We start from the raw sequence: 24,406 nt of genomic DNA, 5'->3' as shown, positions 1-24,406 counted from the left end.
GAAATGATTAGAGAGACACTGTGGAGTCTAAGAGAAAGTAATCAATGCATATAAGTAATGTCTGCTCATGTATACTATCTGGAATTCATTAGAGAAGAATATATTCTTACAAAACATTTCCTAGAGTTGAAAGGCTATTCTGGAGGCTACTCTTATACAAGCTTCAGCTAGATATTGCTTATTACCATGGCTTGCCAACCCCCTACCAAAAACATTCCTGTTAACCCTAAAGTACACAAAGGGCTCTATCTGAGATTCTACAAAGGTTTCACGTGCTAAGATTACTTTCCAGATGGTTCCTAGGCCAGACAATCCCTGAAACCCAGAGGGGCCAGTCTCTCCAAGAACATCAACTAGTTTCATCTCCCATCCCACATTATCAACACCCCTTTCCAACATGAAAAAGGTAGAATGGGCATAGCTCAAATATCCTTAAAGATTGAGAGAAGGATCAAAGGAGGAGTTGTAACAGAGAAGACAGGATTTAACAAAGGAGTATGACTGCTGAATCACTACACTATAATGATATTTCTTTTACTATCCAGCATCTTAGAGCAGCTAGAAGGAAAAACCTAAAATTGTGGAACAGTAACCCATACCAAACTTTGAAATCTGTTCTATAACTACTTGTTACAATGTTCTTTGAAAATAATTGCTTTTTTTGTATATATGTTATACTTCACCATAAAAAAATGTTCAAATACAAAAACAAACAAACAAACATGATTTCTTTCTATTTTCAACTTGCAGCCATGCAGGAATGAGCTACACATGTAAAGCGACACAACAGCAACTCTACAGCATCACGATTATGTCTGGAAAGACCTCTCACCTTCCTGGAGATGCTCCTGGTGGGTGTCCTTGGCTTTGGTTTGCTGAATCTCCAACTGCTCTATTAACAACTTGTTTTCCTCTAAAACCAGCTCTGCCTGGGTCTGAAGCTGATGCCTACAATCAATTCACAAAAATAAATTTTGCAACTCAGGTACTGAATGATTACAGAGACAATGGGAGTCTAAAGGAAAGCAACCAATGAATTGTAGGCAATGACTCTCTGGACACCCTTTAATGTTCAACATCTTATAAACACAGAAAATCCTACTAATGTGTACAGAAGTGGGGGACAGCAGAGTAATTAAGTATAATTATATTCATATTAATTAAGTATAATTAATTCATAACTATTTTTGTGTTTTTTCATTCTTTTCTCAATAACTTTTTAAGATGCAGTTTCAAATATATACAAAAGTAAAGACTAGAGTAGTAAACTCTTATATAAACAGCTCCCAGTTTAAATAATGGTTAATCTTATTTTACCCATATATACCTCTGACCCCCCACACCAATTTTATTATTTTGAACCCAATATGGAATATTTTTAAAGAATTCAGTAAATTCCCATTTTAATTTTAAAATACTCATTTGTAATCAGAAGCATAGTTGCCAGAAAATAAATGTTTGGTTTAAAGCCTTTGTTTTCTTAAACTGTACTGAAATTCCCCAGGCTTAATTTCACCATGAGTAAATCCTCTCCTTACAATTGGTACAAAATAAATCTTGGCCCAATGCAACCTCATGGTCACAGATTTCAATTAGCATGAACTGAAGGACCTTAAAAATCAGCTAGCTGAATGCTTACCACTCAAAAATACACTGTAAAAAGTAAGACATAGGAAGGAGAAAAAAAAGATGAAAGGAGCCATGCTACAGCGGTAGGAGGTCACCTGGGCTGCATGCTCCAGCCTCTGCACCCCTGCCTCACACAAGCAGCTATACTTTAGACTGTTTTACGTTTTGGATTTCCTACTAAGATTTTTTCCTCCTTATGCTTCCTTTCTCCCTTTTTTTTGAAATGAAAGGGATTCCCATTCTTAAAAAATATTTGAGAAGCTCAGATTTAGTTTATACCCCCTTCCATTTTAGCATAAAGAAACCAAGGCCCATTAGGCACAAGGTGCCCCAGATGGCCAGGGGAAGAAGTAAGGAAAGGAATACAAAGAGTTCAGCTGCAGCCCAGAAGTTCACCAAGAAATTATTTGAAACTAAGTGGAAAATGTCTACTAGATTGTTAAGCCAGCATATCTGAGTGCAGTGTACAAGTCTAGCAGCCATGCCCCTGGGCAGGAACAGGAAGCAGCAGCCAGGGAAGGCTCCAAACCCTGGGAGCTGCCAATCCCTTCTGGGAGGACAGTGACTTCAAAATGAGGGGGAGGCCTGCCAGGGGGCTCTGAACAGAGGCACTGCACAGACCTAACACTTGGCCCTGCAGTGCATGACAACAGCACTAGGGGAGGGTTTCAAATTCCAAAAAACACAGGATTGGGGAACACCACAGGAACATGGAATAAAGGTCTTCTTCTTCCTTTCTTTTCTTCTTAATTTTTTTAAGGAAAAGTAAAGAGCTTATATGCAAAATTAAGGAAAGAATCTGAGGTTTCAGATTCTCAGCAGGGCTGTTGAAGGCGCATGATGGCCAGTCTAACTGAGCTTTTTTATGGGGCTGTTCAAGAAGGGTTTGAGATAAAACTTAACTGGTGGCCCCGACAGAAGAAAATCCAAGTTCAACAAGGGGAAGTTACAGCACACTAAGACCCAGTAGCTGCCCAGGCCTGTCGCAACTGACATCTCAGTGACCTTCACATCATGGAGAACCAACCTAAAGGTGAGAATGCTGTGGACTCCTCGATTCCAGACTTCTGAACACCACATTTTCCAGTGATGTGAGACTTTAAAAAATATATATAACATAGCTAATCAAACCTAAAAAGATATATCTGAATATACAAGGGGAAGCGACTTGACAAGCATCATAGGAGCAGGGTCCTAGGGGTGTGTGGGAGAGCAGAAAGGGCATTCCAGGAGGAGGGAGACAAGGCAACAACTCAGCTACCAGGGCATGGGGGCTTCATGAGCAGACAGTGCAGGCAGGAGCTGGTTGCGCAGGGCTTTCCCTGTACCCTGGAGACTGGGCTTTCTGTTCTAAACATAGGAGTGATCAGAGGGTCTAAGAAAGGACAGAACGCAAGAGGTTAGGATGGGAAGAGTGACTTAGAGCATCATAACCTCGGAATACAAAAGTGAGGAAAGCTAATATATTTCAGGTTTGAGAAACTATTGAGAATTTTAATGTAATCTTTAAAATATAAGTTTGGAATATCTTATCAGGATTTCTTTTTCTCTTATTATTTTCCTGGAAACTCTTTCTCAAATATTTTTTTTTAAATATTTTTTACTGACAAATCTTCACAAACATACAGTCCATACATGGTATACAATCAATGGCTCACAATATCATGACATAGTTGTGTATTCTTCGCCATAATTATTTTTTAATGAAATATAACCACATACAAACACAAACACTCATACCATATGATCATTCCATTCTTGTTATATAATCAATAACTCACAAAATCATCAAATAGTTGTATATTCATCATCATGATCCTTTCTCAGAACATTAGCATCAATTCAGAAAAAGAAATAAAAAGAAAACAGAAAAAAACTCATACACACTATACCACTTACGCCTCCCTTTCATAGATGATCAGCATTTCAATCTACTCAACTCATTTTAACATTTGTTTCCCCTTTTATTTATTTATTTTTAATCCATATGTTCTACTCATCTGTCGATAAGGTAGATAAAAGGAGCATCAGACACAGGTTTTCACAATCATACAGTCAAAAATTGCAAAAGCTATATCATTATACAATCATCTTCAAGAAACATGGCTACTGGAACACAGCTCTGCATTTTCAGGCAGTTCCCTCCAGCCTCTCCATTACACCTTAACTAAACAGGTGATATTTATTTAATGCATGAGAATAAACTCCAGGATAACCTCTCTACTCTGTTTGGAATCTCTCACCCACTGACACTTTAATTTGTTTCATTTTGCTCTTCCCCCTTTTGGTCGAGAAGGTTTTCTTAATCCCTTGACGTTGAGTCCCAGCTCATACTAGGATTTCTATCTCACCTTGCCAGGAAAGTCCACACCCCTGGAAGTCATGTCTAATGAAGAGGAGGGAGGACAGTGAGTTTGCTCATCATGTTGGCTGAGAGAGAGGGCACATCTGAGCAACGGAAGAGGTTCTCTTAGGGGTGACTCAGGCCTAATTCTAAGTAGCCTTAGTCTATCCTTTGCGGGGCTAAATTTCTTATGAACGAACGCCAAGATTGGGGGTTCAGCCTACTGCTTTGGTTGTCCCCACTGCTTGTGAGAATATCAAGAATTCTCTACATGAGGAAGTTGAATTTTTCCCCTTTCTCACCATTCCCCCCAAGGGGAATTTGCAAAAACTTTTTTTATTCACTGTTTAAATCACTCTAGGATTTATAGGGGTATCACGCTGGACAAACCCTACAAAACCTCAGGCCCTATTCAAGCTTCAAAGTATTATGGTGTCCAATTAAGCTGTCCACATAAGTTATATTAGGAAATGCACTAGTCAAAATATAAATTTTGTACCAAATAAACATTTTTTGCTTTAGTCTCAACATAAGTTAGAGTTTTAAAATATTAATTACCATCTATTTTCAACATCCTGCATTACTGACATTCCTTTATTCTTCCTCATGCAAAACGTTTTTAAATTTGTACATTTAGTCACTATCATTATACACTCTAGGCGTTCCTAGATTATACCATCTCAGTCTTTATTGTATACCTCTCCTTCTGATTTCATTTGTGCCCCAAGGCCTCCTCCCTCTATCATTCTCACATTCAGCTTCATTCAGTGTTCTAACATTATTGAATACTACCAGTTAGGTAGTACTGTGCCATCCATTTCGGAATTTTTACAATCAGTCCCGCTGCACAATCTGTATCGCTTCAGTTCCAGTTACCCAAAAATCTACCCTGTTTCTATCCCCTGATGACCTGTGTTCTTAACTGAAAACATCCAAGTTCATTCCTGAATGTTAGTTCGTATCGGTGAGACTATACAGTATTTGTCTTTTTGTTTCTGGCTAATCTCACTCAGCATAATGTCCTTAAGGTCCATCCATGTTGCTACATAATTCATAATTTTATTTTGACTTACTTATTGGTGGCCAAATGTCTGTTTGTGTCTTTGTCCTCATGTCTTATGAGTAGATACCAAGCAATGGTATTGATGGGTCATATGGCAGTTCTATACTTAACTTCCTGAGGAACTGCCAAATTGCCTTCCACAGTAGTTGTACCATTTGACATTCCCACCAACAGTGGATAAGTGTGCCTCTTTCTCCACATCCTCTCCAGCACTAGTCGTTTTCTGTTTTATTGATAATGGCCATTCTCGTGGGTGTAAGATGATATCTCATTGTGGTTTTGATTTACATTTCCATAATAGCCAGGGAAGTGGAGCATCTTTGCATGTGCCTTTTGGCTATTTGTACTTCCTCTTCTGAGAAATGTCTGTTCAAGTCTTTTGCCCATGTTGTAATTGGGTTGTCTGTCTTTTTGTTGTTGAGCTGAACAATCTCTTTATATATTCTGGAATACTAGACCTTTATCTGATATATTTTCCAAATATTGTTTCCCATTATGAAGGCTGTCTTTTTACTTGTTGGCAAAGCTCTCTGATGTGCAAAAGGGTTAAATTTTGAGGAGTTTCCATTTCTTTCATTCTTTCTTCACTGCTTGTGCTTTGGGTGTAAGGTCTAGGAAACCACCTCCTAATATAAGATTTATAAGATATTTCCCTACATTTTCTTCTAAACGTTTTATAGTCTTAGATCTAATGTTTAGGTCTTTGATCCATTTTGAGTTAATTTTTATATAGGGTATTAGATATGGATCCTCTTTCATTCTTTTGCATATGGATATCCAGTTCTCTAGGCACCGAGACTGTTTTGTCCCAGGTGAGCTGGCTTGACTGTTATCAAAGATCAATTGTCCACAGATGAGAGGGTCTACAACTGAACATTCTATTTGATTCCATTGGTCAGTATATGTATCTTTATGCCAGTACCATGCTGTTTTGACCACTGTATGTTCATAACATGCCTTAAATTCAGGTAGTGTGAGACCTCTGAATTCATTTTTCTTTCTCAGGATACTTCTAGCTACTTGGGGCACCCTGCCCTTCCAGATAAATTTGGTTATTGGTTTCTCTATTTCTGAAAAGTAAGTTTTGGGGATTTTCATTGGTATTGCATTGAATCTGTAAATGAATTTAGGCAGAACTGACATCTTAATTATACTCTTTCAATTCATGAATATGGTATGCCCTTGCATTTATTTAGGTCTTCTGTGATTTCTTTTACCAATTTCTTGTAGTTTTCTCTGTATAGGTCTTTTTTCTCTTTAGTTAAATTTATTCCTAAATATTTTATTCTTTTGGTTGCAATTGTAAATGGAAATTTTTATCATGATTTCCTCCTTAGATTGTTCATTGCTAGTGCATAGAAACAGTACAGATTCTTGAGTGTTGATCTTGTAACCTGCCACTTTGCTGTTCTCGTTTATTAGCTCTAGTAGTTTTGCTGTGGATATTTCAGGGTTTTCGATGTATAGTATCATATCATCTGCAAACGGTGATAGTTTTATTTCTTCCTTTCCAATTTTGATGCCTTGTATTTCTTTTTCTGGCCTAATTGTTCCGGCTAGAACTTCCAACACAATGTTGAAAAAAGTGATAGTGGACATCCTCATCTTGTTGCTGATCTTACAGGGAAAGCTTTCAGTTTTTCCCCATTGAGGATGATGTTAGCTGTGGGTTTTGCATATATTCTCTTGATCATTTTGAGGAAGTTCCCTTCTATTCCTATCCATTGAAGTGTTTTCAACAGGAAAGGATGCTGAATTTTGTCAAATGCCTTTTCTGCATCAATTGAGATGATCATGTGGTTTTCTGCTGTGATTTGTTGATATGGTCTATTACATTAATTGATTTTCTTATATTGAACCATCCTTGCATATCTGGGATGAATCCTACTTTGTCATGGTGTATAATTCTTTTAATGTGCAGCTGGATTCAATTTGTAAGAATTTTGTTGAGGATTTTGCATCTATATTCATTAGAGAGATTGATCTGAAGTTTTCTTTTTTTGTAATACCTTTGTTTGGCTTTGTCATGTATGAGGGTGATGTTGGCTTCATAGAATGAGTTAGGTAGCTTTCCCTCCTCTTCAAATTTTTTGAAGAGTCTGGGCAGGATTGGTACTGATTCTTTCGGAATGTTTAGTTGAATTCACATGTGAAGTCATGTGGTCCTGCATTTTTCTTTTTGGGTAGCTTCTTAATGACGGATTCAATTTCTTTACTTGTGGTTGGTTTGTTGAGGTTGTCTATTTCTTCTCGAGTCACTGTTAGTTGTTCATGCCTTTCTAGGAAGTTGTCCATTTCATCTACATTGTCGAGTTTATTAGCATAAAGTTGTTCATAGTATCCTCTCATTACTTCCTTCATATCTGTGGGGTCAGTGGTTATGTTTCCTCTTCCATTTCTGATTTTATTTATTTGCATCCTCCCTCTTCTTCTTTTTGTCAACCTCACTAAGGGTCCATCAATCTTATTCTCACAGAACAAACTTCTGGTTTTGCTGATTTTCTCGATTGTTTTCATGTTCTCAATTTCATTTATTTCTGCTCTGATCTTCATTATTTCTTTCTTTTTGCTTGCTGTGGTGTGAGGTTAGTTTGCTGTTCTTTCACTAGTTCTTCCAAGTGGACAGTTAATTCCTCGATTTTTGCTTTCTTCTTTTTTTTTGATATAGGCATTTAGGGCAATAAATTTCCATCTTAGCACTGCCTTTGATGCATCCCATAAATTTTAATATGTCGTGTTTTCATTTTCATTTATTTGCTTTGAGATATTTACTGATTTCTCTTGTAATTTCCTCCTTGACCCATTGGTTGTTTAAGAGTGTGTTGTTGAGCCTCCATATATTTGGTGATTTCTTGTCCTCCACCTATTATTGATTTTAAACTTCATTTCTTTATGATCTGAGAAAGTGTTTTGTATGATTTCAATCTTTTTAAACTTATTCAGACTTGCTTTGTGACCCAGCGTATGGTCTATCCTTGAGAATGATCTGTGAGCACTTGAGAAAAAGGTATATCCTGCTGTTGTAGGTGTAATGTTCTATAAATGTCTGCTAAGTCTAGCTCATTTATTGTATTATTCAAATTCTCTGTTTCTTTATTGATTCTCTGTCTAGACGTTCTGTCCAATGATGAGAGTGGGGAATTGAAGTCTCCAACTGTTATGGTAGATGTGTCTATTTTTCTTTTCAGTGTTTGCCTCGTGTATTTTGGAGCATTTTGGCTTGGTGCATAAATATTTATGATTGTTATGTCTTCTTGTTGAATTGTTCCTTTTATTAATACATAGTGTCCTTCTTTGTCTCTTTTAACTGTTTTATATTTGAAGTCTAATGTTAGATATTAGTATAGCTACTCCTGCTCTTTTCTGATTGTTATTTGCATGAAATATCTTTTCCCAACCTTTCACTTTCAATCTATGTTTATCTTTGGGTCTAAGATGTGTTTCCTGTAGACAGCATATAGATGGGTCCTGCTTTTTAATCCATTCTGCCAGTTTATATTTTTTGATTGGGGAGTTTAACCCATTAACATTTAGTGTTATTACTGTACCGGCAGTACTTTCTTCTACCATTTTTCCTTTTGGATTTTATATGTCACATCTAATTTTCCTTCTTTTTACCTTTACTGATAATCTTCATTTCTACACTCTTCTCCACACCTCTCTCTCCTGTCTTTTCATATCTGTCTCTAGTGCTCCCTTTAGTATTTCTTGCAAAGAAAGAAATACTAAAAATAACAAATCTACTAGGAATGTTCAAACAGTGATTGGTCACAAATTCTCTCAGTGATTTTTTTTTGCCTGAAAATGTTTCAATTTCTCCCTCATTTTTGAAGGACAATTTTCTGGATATAGAATTCTTGGTTGGCAGTTTTTCTCTTTTAGTAATTTAAATATATTATCCCACTGTCTTCTTGCCTCCATGGTTTCTGCTGAGAAATCTAGGCATAGTCTTAGTGGGCTTGTTGTGTATGTCATGGATTGTTTTTGCCTTGCTGCTTTCAAGATTCTTTCTCTTTGACATCTGACATTCTGATTACTGAGTGTCTTGGAGTATGTCTATTTGGATCTATTCTGTTTGGAGTACACTGCACTTCTTGGATCTGCAATTTTAAGTCTTTTATAAGATTTGGGAAATTTTTGATGATAATTTCCTCCATTAGTTTTTCTACTCCTTTTCCCTTCTCTTCTCCTTCTGGGAAATCCACAACACGTATATTCATGCACTTCCTGTTGGCATTCAATTCCCCGAGTCCTTTCTCATATTTTCCCATTCTTTTCCCTATATTTTATTTTGCTTCTTGGATTTCAGATGTCCCATCCTCCAGCTCACTAATCCTATCTGCCTCTTGAAATCTGACATTGTAGGTTTCCATTGTTATTTTCATCTCTTCGACTGTGCCTTTCATTCCCATATGTTCTGTGGTTTGTTTTTAACAAGACTTTCAATTTCTTCTTTTAGTTCGTTCCTTGCCTTCCTTATATTGTCCCTCAATTCACTGAATTGATTTTTGATGAGGTTTTCCATGTCTGTTCAAACATTCTGAATTAACTGTTTCAATTCCTGTACCTCATTTGAATTGTTGGTTTGTTCCTTTGACTGGGCCATATCTTCAATTTTCCTAGTATGATTTGTTATTTTTTGCTGGCGTCTAGGCACTTAATTACCTTAATTAGTTTATTCTGGAGATTGTTTTCACTTTTTTGACCTAGGATTTTCTTGCTGGATGACTTTGTTGCTTATCTGTTCTTTGACATTCAGTTCATCTTATTCTAGACCTCTAGCTTAGGTTTTGTTTAACAGATCAGAATTTTTCAGTTCTTGTTTTCTTGTTTCTTGCCCTGCCTGTATGGTGCCTTTTTCCCCCCTTAGGAGGGTCTACTTAGGTATTATAGACTCTAGTCAGATTTTCCCAGACCAAACTGGCCTCCTGTTAGGAGGAAAGAGTCCTTGTATCAGTTTTCCCTGAGGGTGAGACCCTGCAGATTGAAAGGCTTTCCTGTGAAGCCTCTGGGCTCTCTGTTTTTCCTATCCTGCCCAGTATGTGGCACTTGTCTGCCTGCAGGTCCCGGCAGCATAAGGTGATACGGTACCTTTAACTTCAGCAGACTCTCCCTGCTGGGGGCATGGTGGAGACAGAGGAGAGGTTGTAGTCTGATTTCAATAGCTTTACTTTTCCAGACCCTGGGGTGTGAACTCTTTGAGGGAGGGTTTCCACTTGAGCTGGGCCCCACCCGTCTCCTGTGGAAGGCACAGGTTCCAGACAAACACTCAAACAAGCTTAATTCTGCTTATGTATGTGACAGTGGAACCTGAGAAGCCCTTCAGCTGTATTCAAAGAGCAGATAAACCGTAGAAACACAGCCACCAAAATGAAAGAGAAAAATCCTTTTTAGAGCAGGACCCCCATTCCTTGGGTTTGCCAATCAAGAACTTAAGTTGGTATGTTGCTCTGTGTATTTCCAGGTCCTATGTGCCCCCTCCTTTCATTCAGGGCCCAGGCCTTTTCAAATCCAAAAAATCCTCTATTTTTTGCTTTTTTTTTCTTTCTTTTTCTGTCAGCCTTGTCCCCTCTCAGCCTGGGAAAAAAACAGGGACCTCCACTTTTATTCAAGGTTCAGCTGAGCTGGGGACCTATTTCTAGTATTTGGAATTTATTAATTAATTCCAGAATTGCAGTTTGGTTGTGCTCAACCCCTGCTGCTGGTAAACTCTCTTTCCTTTCCCGTCTGTGAAGGAGACTGTGGGGGAGGGGCGCTGGCTGCCACAGTTTGGGGAACTTACAGTTTGGGTGGGCTTGCAGCTGGTCCAGATTGGTATATACTGTATGTCCAGTCACTGACGTGGCCCCAGAAGTTGTTCTGTACTGTTCCTGGCTATTTGTTAGCTGCTCTGGAGCACAAACTAAATCCCACACCTCACTAAGCCACCATATTGGCCCTGCCTCTCTCAAATATTTTTTTTCTCTCAAATATTTTATGTTAAAATAAGAAAATGTATTTGATAATAAGTTTATTTTGCTGACTTTTTTTTCAAAATTGGGAAAATACCAAAACATGATACCACTTGCCATTCCTTGCTGGTAATGGGACTACTCTTGTTTAATTCTTGATGCAATTCTTCATTTTCTTTCACCACTTCTTGGACTCGTATCTTAAACATTCTCATTTCCTCCTGAAAATAAAATTCATGTAAATCGTAACACACATATACACATGTCCTTATTTCTACAGTTCTAATGCTCTCTCTGTGGTGAAAATCAAATGCTAATAAACACCTGGTAAAGTCTCACAATAAAGTCTCACATCAGCCTTAAATTATTGGTACAAGTGTCTGCACTCAAGGAGCTTACTCTCTAGTTAACAGACAGCAAGGGACTACTACAGTCCTGGATAAAAGGAACACAGAATCCCAGGTTTTAAATACTCAAGTCCTAAGTACGTATTATTTTTCTGTAATTGGCAAGCACCAGAAAAAATTGAAAGGAGGGTTAGAAAAAAAAAAAAGCAGAGCTGCCTGTACACACGGTCATTTTCCCTACATTTAAAGACACTGAAGGATAAATTGGGTTTTTTCTTAAGATAAAATTAAGAAATTAAAGCTCATTTTGGTGAGAAGGGGATAACTTAGTGTGGGGCTTGGTGCCACTTTACCAGAAGCCTCTTAATTTTTCCCATAAGAACCAAGGGAAAGCCCCTCCTCCTTAAGTCATCAGTTGACATAGCATCATCAGTCATCAGCCCCAGCGCAAGGACTCTGGCTCAGTCTCCATTTTGAACTCCTAACCAGGTGTATTTTTTGTGTCTGCTGGGCCATCCTGGCTTTTTTCAGCCAGGCTTGGGGTGACTCCAGTGTTCTGTGTTGTTCTTCCGTGAGAATCTTAGGTGACAGTATTTATTCTGGGATGTTTCTAGATGTTCTACTCCCAGTAGCAGACATTTATCCTTAAACAGTATTGCCAAGAACCTTCTCCTCCTCTCACCTTCCTGTACAGACCAACAACTGCCAGCAGTCTAGTCGGCTCTTTTATAGAAAAGATGTTGCAAACTAAGGCCCGCAGATTTGGTGTCGGCTTTGGTAAATAAAGTTTTACTGGTATCCTGCCACATGCATTCATTTTTGTGTTGTCTGTGGTTGCTTTCACGCTACAACAGCAGATCTAAGTTGCTGCGAATTGAGACTGTATGGCCTGCAAAGCCTAAAATATTTACTAAGTGACCCTTTATAGAAAAAGCGTGCTGTCCCATTTTAGAAAGGGAAATGAAATAGTAATTTTATTAATTATTTGGCTTGATATTTAACCAGGCAGTTCAAAATTAACTGACTCTCTGGAAAAATTAAGAGTTTAATAGCAAATCTTCTAGAAGAAAAGTTTCAAAACTACATTATTTTCGGTGGGACAGTATGGCTGAAGAACTGTCTGCGCGATTCTTAAAGGACCCTTCCAGCTAAGGAATCCCATGAAAACTAACACCTCTCCCCGGCTGCAGCACAGAAAGGCTTGGAAGACATCTAAGTCACCCACATGGCCTTGTCTGCCTGTATAATTAGAATGAGCTCCACTGCCAGAAGGTAATCCCGTGAAACAGAAGTGAACAAGGGAGAAATGAATAAAAACTTCACTTCTTAACCACTTTCAAACAGTTTAATCATTGAACCCCAGGGTCAGCTATTCCTAGAATTAAGAAGACACCTAAGTTTGCTTAACACATCTCTGGCCTATTACCTCCCCCTGTCTAAGGGAGGCATAAGCAGTTGCAGAATGCCAGGAAAGCAGCAGCTTTCCACTGCTGCCTTCTCTGCACCCTAAGATCCCAGCTCATGAAGGGCTGCCTGTCCAGTAAACCATGGCTTCAGATGCAGCACCACCCATGCCTCCTTCCATCCTCTCCCCTACCTGTATACACCCTTCCGGCTCTGCTGATCACACCCTCTCTTTCCTTCTTTCTTCCTTCTCACTATTTCTTTCTCTCCCTCTCTCCTTCCCTTCCTTTCTTCCCTCTGGCTACAAACATCTGAGTACTTACAAATGCTGGGCATATCCACCTTCAACATATTTCTTCAAAGTCTGAAACACTCTTATTTTGTATAGACCTTGTCTTCTCTGAGATGTTTGCCAACCTACCTCGAGGGTAGCACTGAGCTCATCCTTCTCTTTCAGCCTGTCTTCATAAGCCAGCAACAAGGGTGACAGGTATTTTATATCCAACTGAAGATAAAAGAGTAAAAGAAGGCTAAATATGTTTTATATTCTACACACATTCAGCACATTTTTAAAAGGGTAAGAAAATATGCTTAATTTGGAATGGTTTTTAATAGCCCAGAAAATACGGACCTGAAATTAAATAAATGATTTTCACTTACCAACCAGGGTGGTGTAGGGCCCTTTAATGGTAGGCCGTCAATGTTTAAACTCTAAGGACAAAACAAGTATTAAAGACAAATTAACTACACTTCCTCTGCAATTTAGATATATATTAATCTAGACCAGGCATCAGTCATTTGTGTATATGTGTATATATATGCAGGCAGACTTTTTTTTTCTGACCCTCTGAAAATAATTCACAGACATGATAGCTTTTCTTCTAAATATTTGTGTCTATTTCCTAAAAACAAGAACATTCACTTATTTTAAGTACAATTATAAATATTAGGAAATCAACATTAATAATACTATTTTCTAATCTATAGATTATGTTGAAAATTTTGCCTATTTTTCCCAAAATGATTTTTGATACTTTTTCGATCAAGGATCCAATCCAAGGTTACATGTTGCATTTAGTTAGCAAATCTCTTTAGTCTCTTTAATCTGAAACATATGTAGTAGTTTTTTGCTTTTAAAGTTTAAAACATTTTTTATTAGTGCAATTGTAGGTTTATAGAAAAATCATGCAGAAGGTACAGAGTTCTCATATACTGCCCCCCACCCCAAGTTTTCTCTATTATTAATATTTTGCATTAGCATTGTACCTTCATTACAACTAATTCACTTTTTGCGTTGTATAATTCTATGGTTTTAGGTTGGTTTTTTTTTAATGATTCTGATAACATATATAACCTAAAATTTCCCATTTTAATCACTTTCAAGTGTACAATTCAGTGGTGTTAATTATATTCATAATGCTGTGTTACCATCACATCTAAGCAAAACTGTATCAATTAAGCACTAACTCCCCATTCCTACCTGTTAACTTGTATTCTAACCTGTCTCTGTGAATTTGCAAATTCTAACTATGTCATAAGTGTTATCGTACAACATCTATCCTTTTGTGTCTGGCTTATTTCATTCAACATGATATCTTCAAGGTTCATCCATGTCGTAGCATGTATCAGAACTTCATTCCTTTTTATAGCTGAATAATATTCCTTTGTATGGACACAGCATGGCTTGTTTATCCACTTGTGCTGGTCTGAAAGGATGTATGTACCCTTGAAAAGCCATGTTTTAATCAAAATCCCATTTCATAAAGGCAGAATAATACCTATTCAATACTCTATTGTAATTAGATCATCTCCCCGGAGATGTAACCCAATCAAGAGTGGTTGTTAAACTGGATTAGGGGAAGCATGTCTCCAACCATTTGAGTGGGTCTTGATTGGTTTACTGGAGTCCTATAAAAGAGGAAACATTTTGGAGAATGAGAGATTCAGAGAGAGCAGAGCAGAATGACATAGCCATGAGAAGCAGAGTCCACCAGCTAGTGACCGTTGGAGATAAAGGAAAATGCCTCCCGGGCAGCTTTATGAAACAGGAAGCCAGGAGAAGGAGCTAGCAAATGATGCCATGTTTGCCATATGCCCTTCCAGAAGAGAGAGAAGCCCTGAATATGTTCACCATGTGCCTTTGCACTTGAGAGAGAAACCCTGACTGTGTTAACCATGTGCCTTCTCACTTGAGAGAGAAACCTTGAACTTCATTGGCCTTCTTGAACCAAGGTATCTTTCTCTGGATGTCTTAGATTGGACATTTCTATAGACTTGTTTTAATTGGGACATTTTCTCGGCCTTAGAACTATTAACTAGCAACTTATGAAATTCCTCTTTTTTAAAAGCCATTCTGTTTCTGGTATTTTGCATTCCAGCAGCTAGCAAACTAGAACATCCACTCTTCCACTGATGGAAAATTGGGTTGCTTTCACCTTTTAGAAATTGTGAATAATGTCACTATGAACATCGATGTGCAAATATCCCTGCTTTCAGTTCTTTGGCATAAACAGCTAGTAGTGAGATAACTGGACCAGAGGGTAATTCTATGTTCAACATACTGAAGAACAGTTCAACATACTGTTTCCTACAGTGGCTGCCTAGTAATGTCTTTTTTTTTTTTTTTTTTTTTTCATTGCATGCCAGGCTTTTTGAATGTTACATTTTTGAGTTCTGGGTTTTGTTTTCTTCCTCTAAAGAATGTTGGTTTTTCTTTTTTTACAAACTCTAAAAGTTACCCATGAATGAACTTGATGCTTTTAGGGCTTTTTTTCACCCTAGTTATAGTGAGTGGAGAAACTTATACTGAAAGGCTAGTTTAGCCATTCTACTAATGGCTGAGCTGGGGTCTTTACACATTGTTGCAGGATTCAATGAGGTCTCTCCATTGTGGCAGGTCAGAACTCAAAGATCTCGTAAGTGCCATGTGAGCACTGAGAATCACCATGTTCACAGCTTCCAGCCTCATGGAGCCTCATTCTACCTATGTGTAGGGTGATTTTCAACAAGACTGCAAGGAATCCCATGCAGATTTATGTAGCTCTTTTTCTTTATAGATCCCTTCTCTTTGGCATTCATGCCTGGCAAATTCCAGCCTTCTCAGCTTCCCCAAACTCCAATCTCCATCTCAAGTCAGTGAGTCTGTTATACTCTGCTTAGGTTCCTTTACCAGGCACTATGGTCTGGTAGGTGGCTCCTAGCAGAAAGCAAAGGTAATTATAGGACTCATCTATTTATCTCCCTCCCCTCCGATGATGTCCAACATCAATGTCCGATGTTGTTTGCTGCCTGCTGTCTGCCAACAGTTGTTTTATGTAACCTGTCCAGTTTTCAAGTTGTTCACAGTGGGAGAACAAATCTGGTAGCAGTATTCCACCAGACAAAAGAAATGGCCCTGATAGAATAACATCTTATTCAACAGTAACTTCCTAATGCGTTTACCTCAATATCTAGCTTATCACTCATTCATTCAGCTAACAAGGAGAACTCATTAAGTCCCTTAGGATTTTATGGTCTAATAACAAGAAAACCTTCTAACACAAATGAACAGTATGCAAAGAGTGGCACAAACAAAATTCTATAGTAGTTTACGAGGTGAGATCTCATCAGGCTGGGGTGATCAGGAAAGACTATTGTGGAGAAGGTGCGCATTTACTTGCACAGGGCAAGAAGATGGTGTGGACACTAGAGGGGCCTGTCACCGGGCCCGTCACCCACAGCCCCTTTAAAGAGGGCCGCACCACCTACAACCCTTGCCAACGGCCCTGGCTAGGAAACCTGTTTTGTATCAAGTGTCCCATGAACTGTAATGTTTTATAATACAAGTTAACATTATACTCAGTGAAAGAAGTCAGTTACAAAAGGCCACATATTTGTACCTTGCAATCTTGCTAAATTCACTTATTCTACGAGTTTGCTAGTACTTACTCAAAATTCAACAATGTACTAGAGAAAAATAAAGGCAAAGGAAGATTATATATAACCTTCAAAATTAGAAATAGCACTTATCTCTAATAGTCCAGAGTCACATGACAACTTGCAGAAAAGACCATTTCCATAAAGAGGAAACTCTATTATGCTTTTATTTTTTTACCCTAATAAGGAAGTTTTTTATTCCTCTCTTAGCATTATTTTATTATTGCAGTCTAGACTGCTATCCAGTGTGTTATTATAGCTGGAGTTTTTTATAGCTGCTAATGAGTACAGGGTTTCTTGCTCAGGTAAGGAAAATATTCTAAAACTGATCATGATGATAACTGCACAACTGTGTAAATACTCTAAAAACCATTCATCTGCACACTTTTAGTGGGTGACTGAATGGTATGTGAATTTTATATCTCAAAACTGTTATTAAAAAAAAGTTAAACTAAAGCTCTATTTCAAAAGATTTACTATCATGATCAAACACAGCAAAAGCAATCCCTGACACCCAAATTGGAAACCGATGTGGCTCCTTGAACTCCAGGTGCCATGTGGAACACTGTACGCAGTGTACTCTCTGCCACTCCCAGCCAGGGCCAGTCAGCTGGGCATCCTCACCCCGTGTCCATGCATGTCCCTGATGCAAATCTGCTAAGAACAAGGACCTGGCCTTCTGGTTCATCTTTAATGCTTCAAAGCATTTGTGGTGGGTTGAATGGTGGTCCCCAAGAGATATGCCCATGTCCTGGCCTCTGGAACTTGTGGACATGACCTTAATTAGAAAAAAGGGTTTTGCAGATATAACTGAGTTAAGGATCTTGAGATGAGTTCACCCTAGATTAACTGGGTAAGCCTTAAATCCAATGTCAAGTATTCTAACAGAAGAGAAGGCAATGTGAAGGTGGAGGCAGAGACTGGAGTTGTGCAGCCACAAACCAAGGAATGCCTGAAGCCACCAGAAGCTGAGACACCAAGGACGGATTCTGTCCCAGAGCCTTCAAGGGAGCACAGTTCTGCCAATACCTTGATTTGAGACTTGTAGCCTCCAGAACTGTGAAAGAATGAATTTCTATTTAACATTCTAAGCCACCCAGTCTGTGGTAGTTTGTGATGGCAGCCCTAGAAACCAATATAGAAACTTGGTGGCTTGTTCAGTAAAAGTTTATCGAACTGAATTATGCAATGGCTCTTTTAAAGCAGAAACTAGTTTGCTTCATGTCAAAGTCTGTGCACTGACAAACAGTTGTAATCTTTATTTAAGTTTATTATTTTATTTTTAAGATATTTTTATTGACAAATAGACACAGATATACAGTTCAATCATGTTATAGAATCAATGACTCAAAATATCATCACATACTTGTGTATTCTTCACCATGATCATTTTTAGAACATTTGCACCACTCCAGAAAAAAAAAAAAAGAACTCGTACATCCTATAACCTTACCCCTCCATCTCACTAAGCCACAGTATATCAGTCTACCCAATTTTTACCCTTTATCTTTATTTATCTATTCATACACTGGATAAAAGGAGCATTAGACAGAAGGTTTTACAGTCACACTGTAAAAGCTATAAGTTATACAGTATTCTTCAAGTACTGAGGCTACTAGAACACAGTTCAACAGTTTCAGGTACTTCCCTCTAGCCACTCCAATACACCACACTAAAAAGAGTTACCTATATAATGCACAACAATAACCTCTTGACTCTGTTTGAAATCTCTCAGCCACTGAGACTTTGTCTCATTACTCTTTCCCCCCTTTTGGTCAAGAAGGCTTTCTCATTCCCATGATGCTGGGTCCCAGCTCATCCCTGGGAGTCAGGTCCCACGTTGCCAGGGAGATTTACACCCATGCAAGTCATATCCCACGTCGGGGAGAGGGCAGTGAGTTCACCGGCCAAGTTAGCTTAGAGAGAGGCCACATGTGAGGAACAAAAGAGGCTCTCAGGAGGTGACTCTTAGGCATAATTATCAGTAGTTTTAGCCTCTCCTTTGCAGGAATAAGTTTCATACGGCGAACCCCGAGATCGAGTACTGAGCCTATTGAATTTGTTGTCTCCACTGCTAGTGAGAAAATCAGGAATTCCCGAGATGCGGAACTTCATTATTTTCCTCCTTTATTCCCAGTTTCCCAAGGGGACTTGGCAAATACTTCTTTATTCACTCCCAAACTACTCTGGGATGTATCAGGGCATCATCATAACCTGTACAAACCAAGAAGATCTCAAGCCCTATTCAAGATTCATGTAATTGTGGTGTTCAAGTAAACTGACCACACAAGTTAAATTAGATAATGTGCTACCCAAAATATACATTTTGTGCCAAATAAACATCTCTCCCTGTGGTCTTGTACAGAGGTTGAAGTTTGAAAATATGGCCATATCATCCTTTACTACCTTACTGGGTAGTATACTTACTGGGTAAATCTAAGGTACTGGGTAAATCTAAGGTAGATTTACCTTAGTCCTATCCAGATCAGCTTCATTCATGTCTCTAGATGAAGTCTGATCACTTTTCAGCTTTCTTAACAGTTGCTGAATCGGGCAATGTTGACTTTCATAGCTTCAGTGCTCTTAACTCTGAGTCTCAGGTGTCACATAAACACCTAAAGTTTCAGGGAATGAACAGGTTATATACAAATAGCTTAGTATCTCAGAATTTAGAAATATCAGTTAAGACTCCTAAATATATGTGACTGCTTTAATGGCTTACAATCTAGGGACCTTTACAGTAGGCCCCAACCTGATAATCCATACTCTTGACTTTAATTCTCTGAGTTATATTATAGTTAGTCCATATAAGTGAGGCATGATAACATTTGTCTTTTTGTTTCTGACTTTTATTCAACATACTGTTCTTAAAGTTCATTCACCTAGTTGCATACTTCACAACTTCATTTCTTCTTGTAGCTGCTCTGTTATATATAAACATCACAGCTGCACCTTCCACTCCTCAGTCTTTGTACCCTTAGGCCACCTCCATCCATTACGAATCACAAACACTGAACATTGCCACCATAAACACCATTGTGCAAATGTCCATTCATGTACCCACTCTCAGTTCCTCCAGGTGTATATCTAACAAAGGAGTTGCAAGATCATAAGGTAACCCCATCCCTACCCTCCTGTGAAACCACCACACTGCCCTCTAAGGGGCTGCATCTCTCACAGACAGCTGTAATATGGAGGGGTGAGACTATGAGTAGAGCAACCAATGGGGACTTTCCTTTTTTACCTTCCAGCTTTCTGTCTTGACCCAAATTTTTACAAAGAGACTTTCTTTCCTGTGTTATGAGAAAAGGAGGAAGGAGGGAGGGAAGGGAATCACTCCCAGGAAAAACTACTTTGAATGCTTCTTTTTGTGTGCCACATTATAACAGATAAGAAGCCCTTCAGGATTGGAAATCAATTCTAAAGTAAAGACAAAAAATCTGGTAACTCTGATTTTTCTTTTTGTCCACTGCTATATATACTCCCTGAAGACTGAATAACATCACTCTGTTTTACTTGAGATATATGTTTGCAAATGACTTGCAAATCTTTATCCCCACTTGACCCCTCCCCTGAGCTGCATATTCACATTCACCGATTAAACATGAACTCATGTCCAGTGAACAACTACTTTTCTTGGCATTTTTTGTTTCTGTAAATGAAATCAGAAGCCTGAGAATCAATTGTGATGGCCTTCAGGCCCTCACATCTTCTTCACATCAACTTCTGCCCACTTTAGCATTTAGATATTGAAATTCAACTTCTAATCTTAGATATCCTGATTTTTCTTAAATGGAAACATTACCTCTTCTTTGGACAAATGTCTAAATTTTGTTTGATATCGACTCAGTTCCACATTCAAACGATGGACAGTCATCTTCAACCCATCATTCTCATCTACCAGTTCTTGAGCTTGTTTTCTTAGATGAAGTAATTCAGGTGTGGCAACCACTGAAAGAAAAAAAAGAACAATATTTTAAGAAATTATATTAAATTCTGCATAAAATGCTCTCTGCCTTTTTTTCTTTTAGACTTATAGAGGTAATGAATGATAGATATATAAATACAAATGAACTAAAGTTTCAAAGTTCTGTTCATTGTTTCGGACATTTTTGGAGGTTTCTGCATGGAAAGATAAAATAAAACTAAAAAACTGGAAAGGGTAAATCATTATTATAGGATATATACATTCTTTGAAAATATAAAATGGAAAGTTTATTAGAATTAATAGCCTTTCCACACAATAGCAATGACCTGTTAGAAAACAAAATGGAAATCAGATTCCACAAAGTAATAGAACAAATAATATAAAGTATCTAGGCATAAATGTGTCTAGGGCAAGAAATATGCAGGGGTTTATGAAGAAAAACCACAATACCTTACTTAAATCTAAAATATTAGTCTTATACAGATAGAAAAAAGTATAGAGAAGATATTAGAGAATATTTTTATAACCTTAGAGTTAAAAAGGGCGTAAGTCATAAAAGAAATTGTCTTACAGATTTAGCAGAATTACCAACAAATTGAGAAAATATCACAAAGGACTAAAATCTTTACTATATCAAGAGCTTCTACAAATCAATAAGAAAGAGCCAGGCAATTTAGTTTAAAATGGGCAAATTTATGAACGAGAAATAAAATGATCTGTGAAGAGATGAAAAAAATACTCAAGCTTGTCAGTAATAAAATAAATGCAAATTAAAATGGGATTCCCTTTTATTTCTTTTCCCTATCAAATCAGCAAGGAAAATATAATCCTCCTCATTAATAAGTATGTGATGAAAGAGGCACGTTTATTCAATGTTCAGGGGGATAAAACCTAATATGAAATATATGTAAAGATACTATGCTGCATCAAGTTCCAAAAAAGTACTGGAATTTCTTCATATAACAATAATGATATAGCAGATGAAACCAAATTTCAACAAGCCTTAAGGTCATTAAAAAAGAACATTAGGTATTCTTACAACATAAAATACCAACAACATAAGTATCAACAAATACTGCAACTAAAATATTAACTCTCAAAATAAACAATAAAATGAATGAAGTACTATTCTTTCCTTTAACAAAAGAGTTGTGATACTTATATCCCCACCTTCCTGAGAGGATGTTTTCTCAGCCTCTTTCAGCTTTCCATTTTCTTTTTCCATTCTTTTAAGATTTAGCTGTAGTCCTCTCATTGCTTGTTTTAGTACATTAAGTTCAAGGGTAAGAGTTTGATTTGTATTGTTTAGTTGCATATTTTCTTCTTTTAATTCCTCAAACTTTTCTTTCGTTATCTCAACACATCTTTGACGTGTTCTACCAGTTATATCTGAAAACATATAGGGAAGCATTCTGCAACGTCAATGATATTTTACAATTTTACATGAAAACTACATGAGACTTTATTTCAGAAAACCATGTAAGCAATTATTTCATGGCAGGCCTTGTACTTTGTTTTTCGGTCCATGGAAAGAAAAGGTCCTTTATAGGAAAGAGTGAGTGGTCTGGAAAGGCTACTGAGGGTAGGATGCAGCGGTAGACGGGAGGACAAGTGGCAAAGCGGAAGACAGATGAGCCCCTCACATATTATGACCAGAGCAGTGGTTTTGTCCTGCAGGCACCAGGAGTTGGAAAGGCTTTTAGGCAGAGTGGTGAACATAAAGAAGCTCCACTTGTAGGCGAAAACCCCTCAGGCCTGCAATGGAGAAAATCAACTGGAATGAGGACAGCTCAGAGGCAGAAAGGCCAGCCAGGAGGCTCCCCTGGGCAGCTCTAGAGTGGGGCAGAGGGAAGGGGCAAATGAGAGGAATAGGGGCTCAAATCCATCAGGGCTTCATGTGGGCAGCAAGGGAGGGGTCAGGTCAAGAATGACACCAAATCTGTGGCTTGGGAGACACCCAGAGCATGGACATATAATGAAGAGATGAGGGACTGCAGGATGAGGGAAAGGGGGACTGACTTTAGGACACAGCCCAAAGCTCCGAAGGTGGCCCCAGTTGGAGGAGAGTGAGAAGCTATCAGCACATGGGAGAGGAGGGAATGGGGGGAGGGGGAGCACAAGAAGGAATTTAAGAAAGAACAGCAATAAAAGCAGAAGGAAAATGAGTGTGATGTTCCAAGGGAAGATATGTTCAGAGAAATCAAATGAGGTAAGAACTACAAAGGGTCCCTAGCAAGGCAAGCCTCCGACTGGAGATGGGATGGAAGTGGAGGCTGAAGTAGAGCTTCTGTGGGCAGACAAGTGTGGGAGAGCTGGGGACTCCAGACTTGGAACACATTCAGGGTACAAACGAGAGCTAGTGAGAGGACTAGTGGTTTCTAGAGAGTTGCCCTGACCCCTGATATACACATTCCCAATTCCTAGAATATGACAGTAAAGGCTAAGGATGATGATCTTCAGGTGTCAGTGATCTTCCAAGTAGACTGAGGCATAATTTGCCTATTAGAATTCAAAACATAGAAATATCTAGTTTGTTTTTATCATACACTGATCATCTGCTCATCTTAAATGTATGACATTAAAAACAACGTCCTTCAGTGGGGACAACCAAATCAACAGGCTAAGCCCTTGATCTTGGGGTGTGTCCCTATGAAACTTATGCCTGCAAAGGAAAGGCTAACCCGATAAATCCCAGAGAGATTTGAACAGTGAATAAAAAAGTATTTGCAAAGTCCCCTTATTGGAATGGTGAGAATGGGGGAAAATTCAACTTCCCCAAGTTGAATTCTTGATATTCTCACAAGCAGTGCAGAAAATCAAAGCTATAGGCTGAGCCCCCAATCTTGGGCTTTGTTAATATGAAACTTAACCCCACAAAGGATAGGTCAAGCCTACTTAAAATTAAGCTTAAGAGTCACCTCCAAGAGAACCTCTTTTGTTGCTCAGATGTGGTTTCTCTCTCCAGCCAACACAACAAGCAAACTCACTGCCCTCCCCCGTCTACATTGGACATGACTCCCAAGGGTGTGGACCTTCCTGGCAACATGAGGCAGTAGACCTAGAATGAGCTGGGACTCAGCATCAAGGGATTGAGAAAAACCCTAGAATGAGCTGAGACTCAGCATCAGTGGATTGAGAAAACCTTCTCGACCAAAAGGGAGAAGAATGAAATGAGACAAAATTAAGTGTCATTGGCTGAGAGATTCCAAACAGAGTCAAGAGGTTATCCTGGAGGTTATTCTTACGCATTAAGTAAATATCACCTTATTATTCAAGATATAATGGAGAGGCTGGAGGGAACTGCCTGAAAATGTAGAGCTGTGTTCCAGTAGCCATGTTTCTTGAAGATGATTGTATAATGATATGGCTTTCACAATGTGACTGTGTGAGTGTAAAAACCTTGTGTCTGATGCTCCTTTTATCTACCTTATCAACAGATGAGTAAAACATATGGAATAAAGATGAATAATAGGGGGAACAAATGTTAAAATAAATTTAGAGTGAAATGCTGGTGATCGGTGAGGAGGAGGGGTGGGGGGTATGCTATGTATGAACTTTTTTCTGTTTCCTTTTTATTTCTTTTTCTGAATAGATAGATGTAAATGTTCCAAGAAATGATCATGATGATGAATATGCAACTATGTGATGATATTGTGAATTACTGATTATATATGTAGAATGGAATGATCAAAAGTAACGAATGTTTGCATTTGTTTGGTATGTTTTGGTATTTCAAAAATATTAAAAAATTAATTAAAAAAAAAAAAAGAAAGGCTAAGCTTACTTAAAATTAGGCCTAACAGTCACCCCAGAGAACCTCTTTTG

The 24,406-nt window shown here is 38.2% G+C and overlaps 1 protein-coding gene across 1 annotated transcript in view; it reads right to left on the bottom strand.

The window, feature by feature from the left end:
- Nucleotides 1-24,406, bottom strand: part of CEP89 (centrosomal protein 89) — a 215,418-nt gene that overhangs the window by 87,349 nt on the left and 103,663 nt on the right. Inside the window, exons 8-13 of the mRNA XM_077132246.1 lie at nucleotides 21,752-21,970; nucleotides 20,459-20,604; nucleotides 13,399-13,449; nucleotides 13,160-13,243; nucleotides 11,105-11,208; nucleotides 833-948 (exon numbers count right to left, since the gene is read on the bottom strand). Of these exons, the coding sequence (XP_076988361.1) occupies nucleotides 833-948; nucleotides 11,105-11,208; nucleotides 13,160-13,243; nucleotides 13,399-13,449; nucleotides 20,459-20,604; nucleotides 21,752-21,970 (720 nt within the window). The remainder of the gene's footprint in view (nucleotides 1-832; nucleotides 949-11,104; nucleotides 11,209-13,159; nucleotides 13,244-13,398; nucleotides 13,450-20,458; nucleotides 20,605-21,751; nucleotides 21,971-24,406) is intronic.

This window comes from Tamandua tetradactyla, chromosome 16 (assembly GCF_023851605.1).
Source record: "Tamandua tetradactyla isolate mTamTet1 chromosome 16, mTamTet1.pri, whole genome shotgun sequence".
Lineage (NCBI taxonomy): Eukaryota > Metazoa > Chordata > Mammalia > Pilosa > Myrmecophagidae > Tamandua > Tamandua tetradactyla.
Note: the sequence above shows the minus strand (reverse complement) of the source record. Positions and strands in the feature narration are given on the sequence as shown.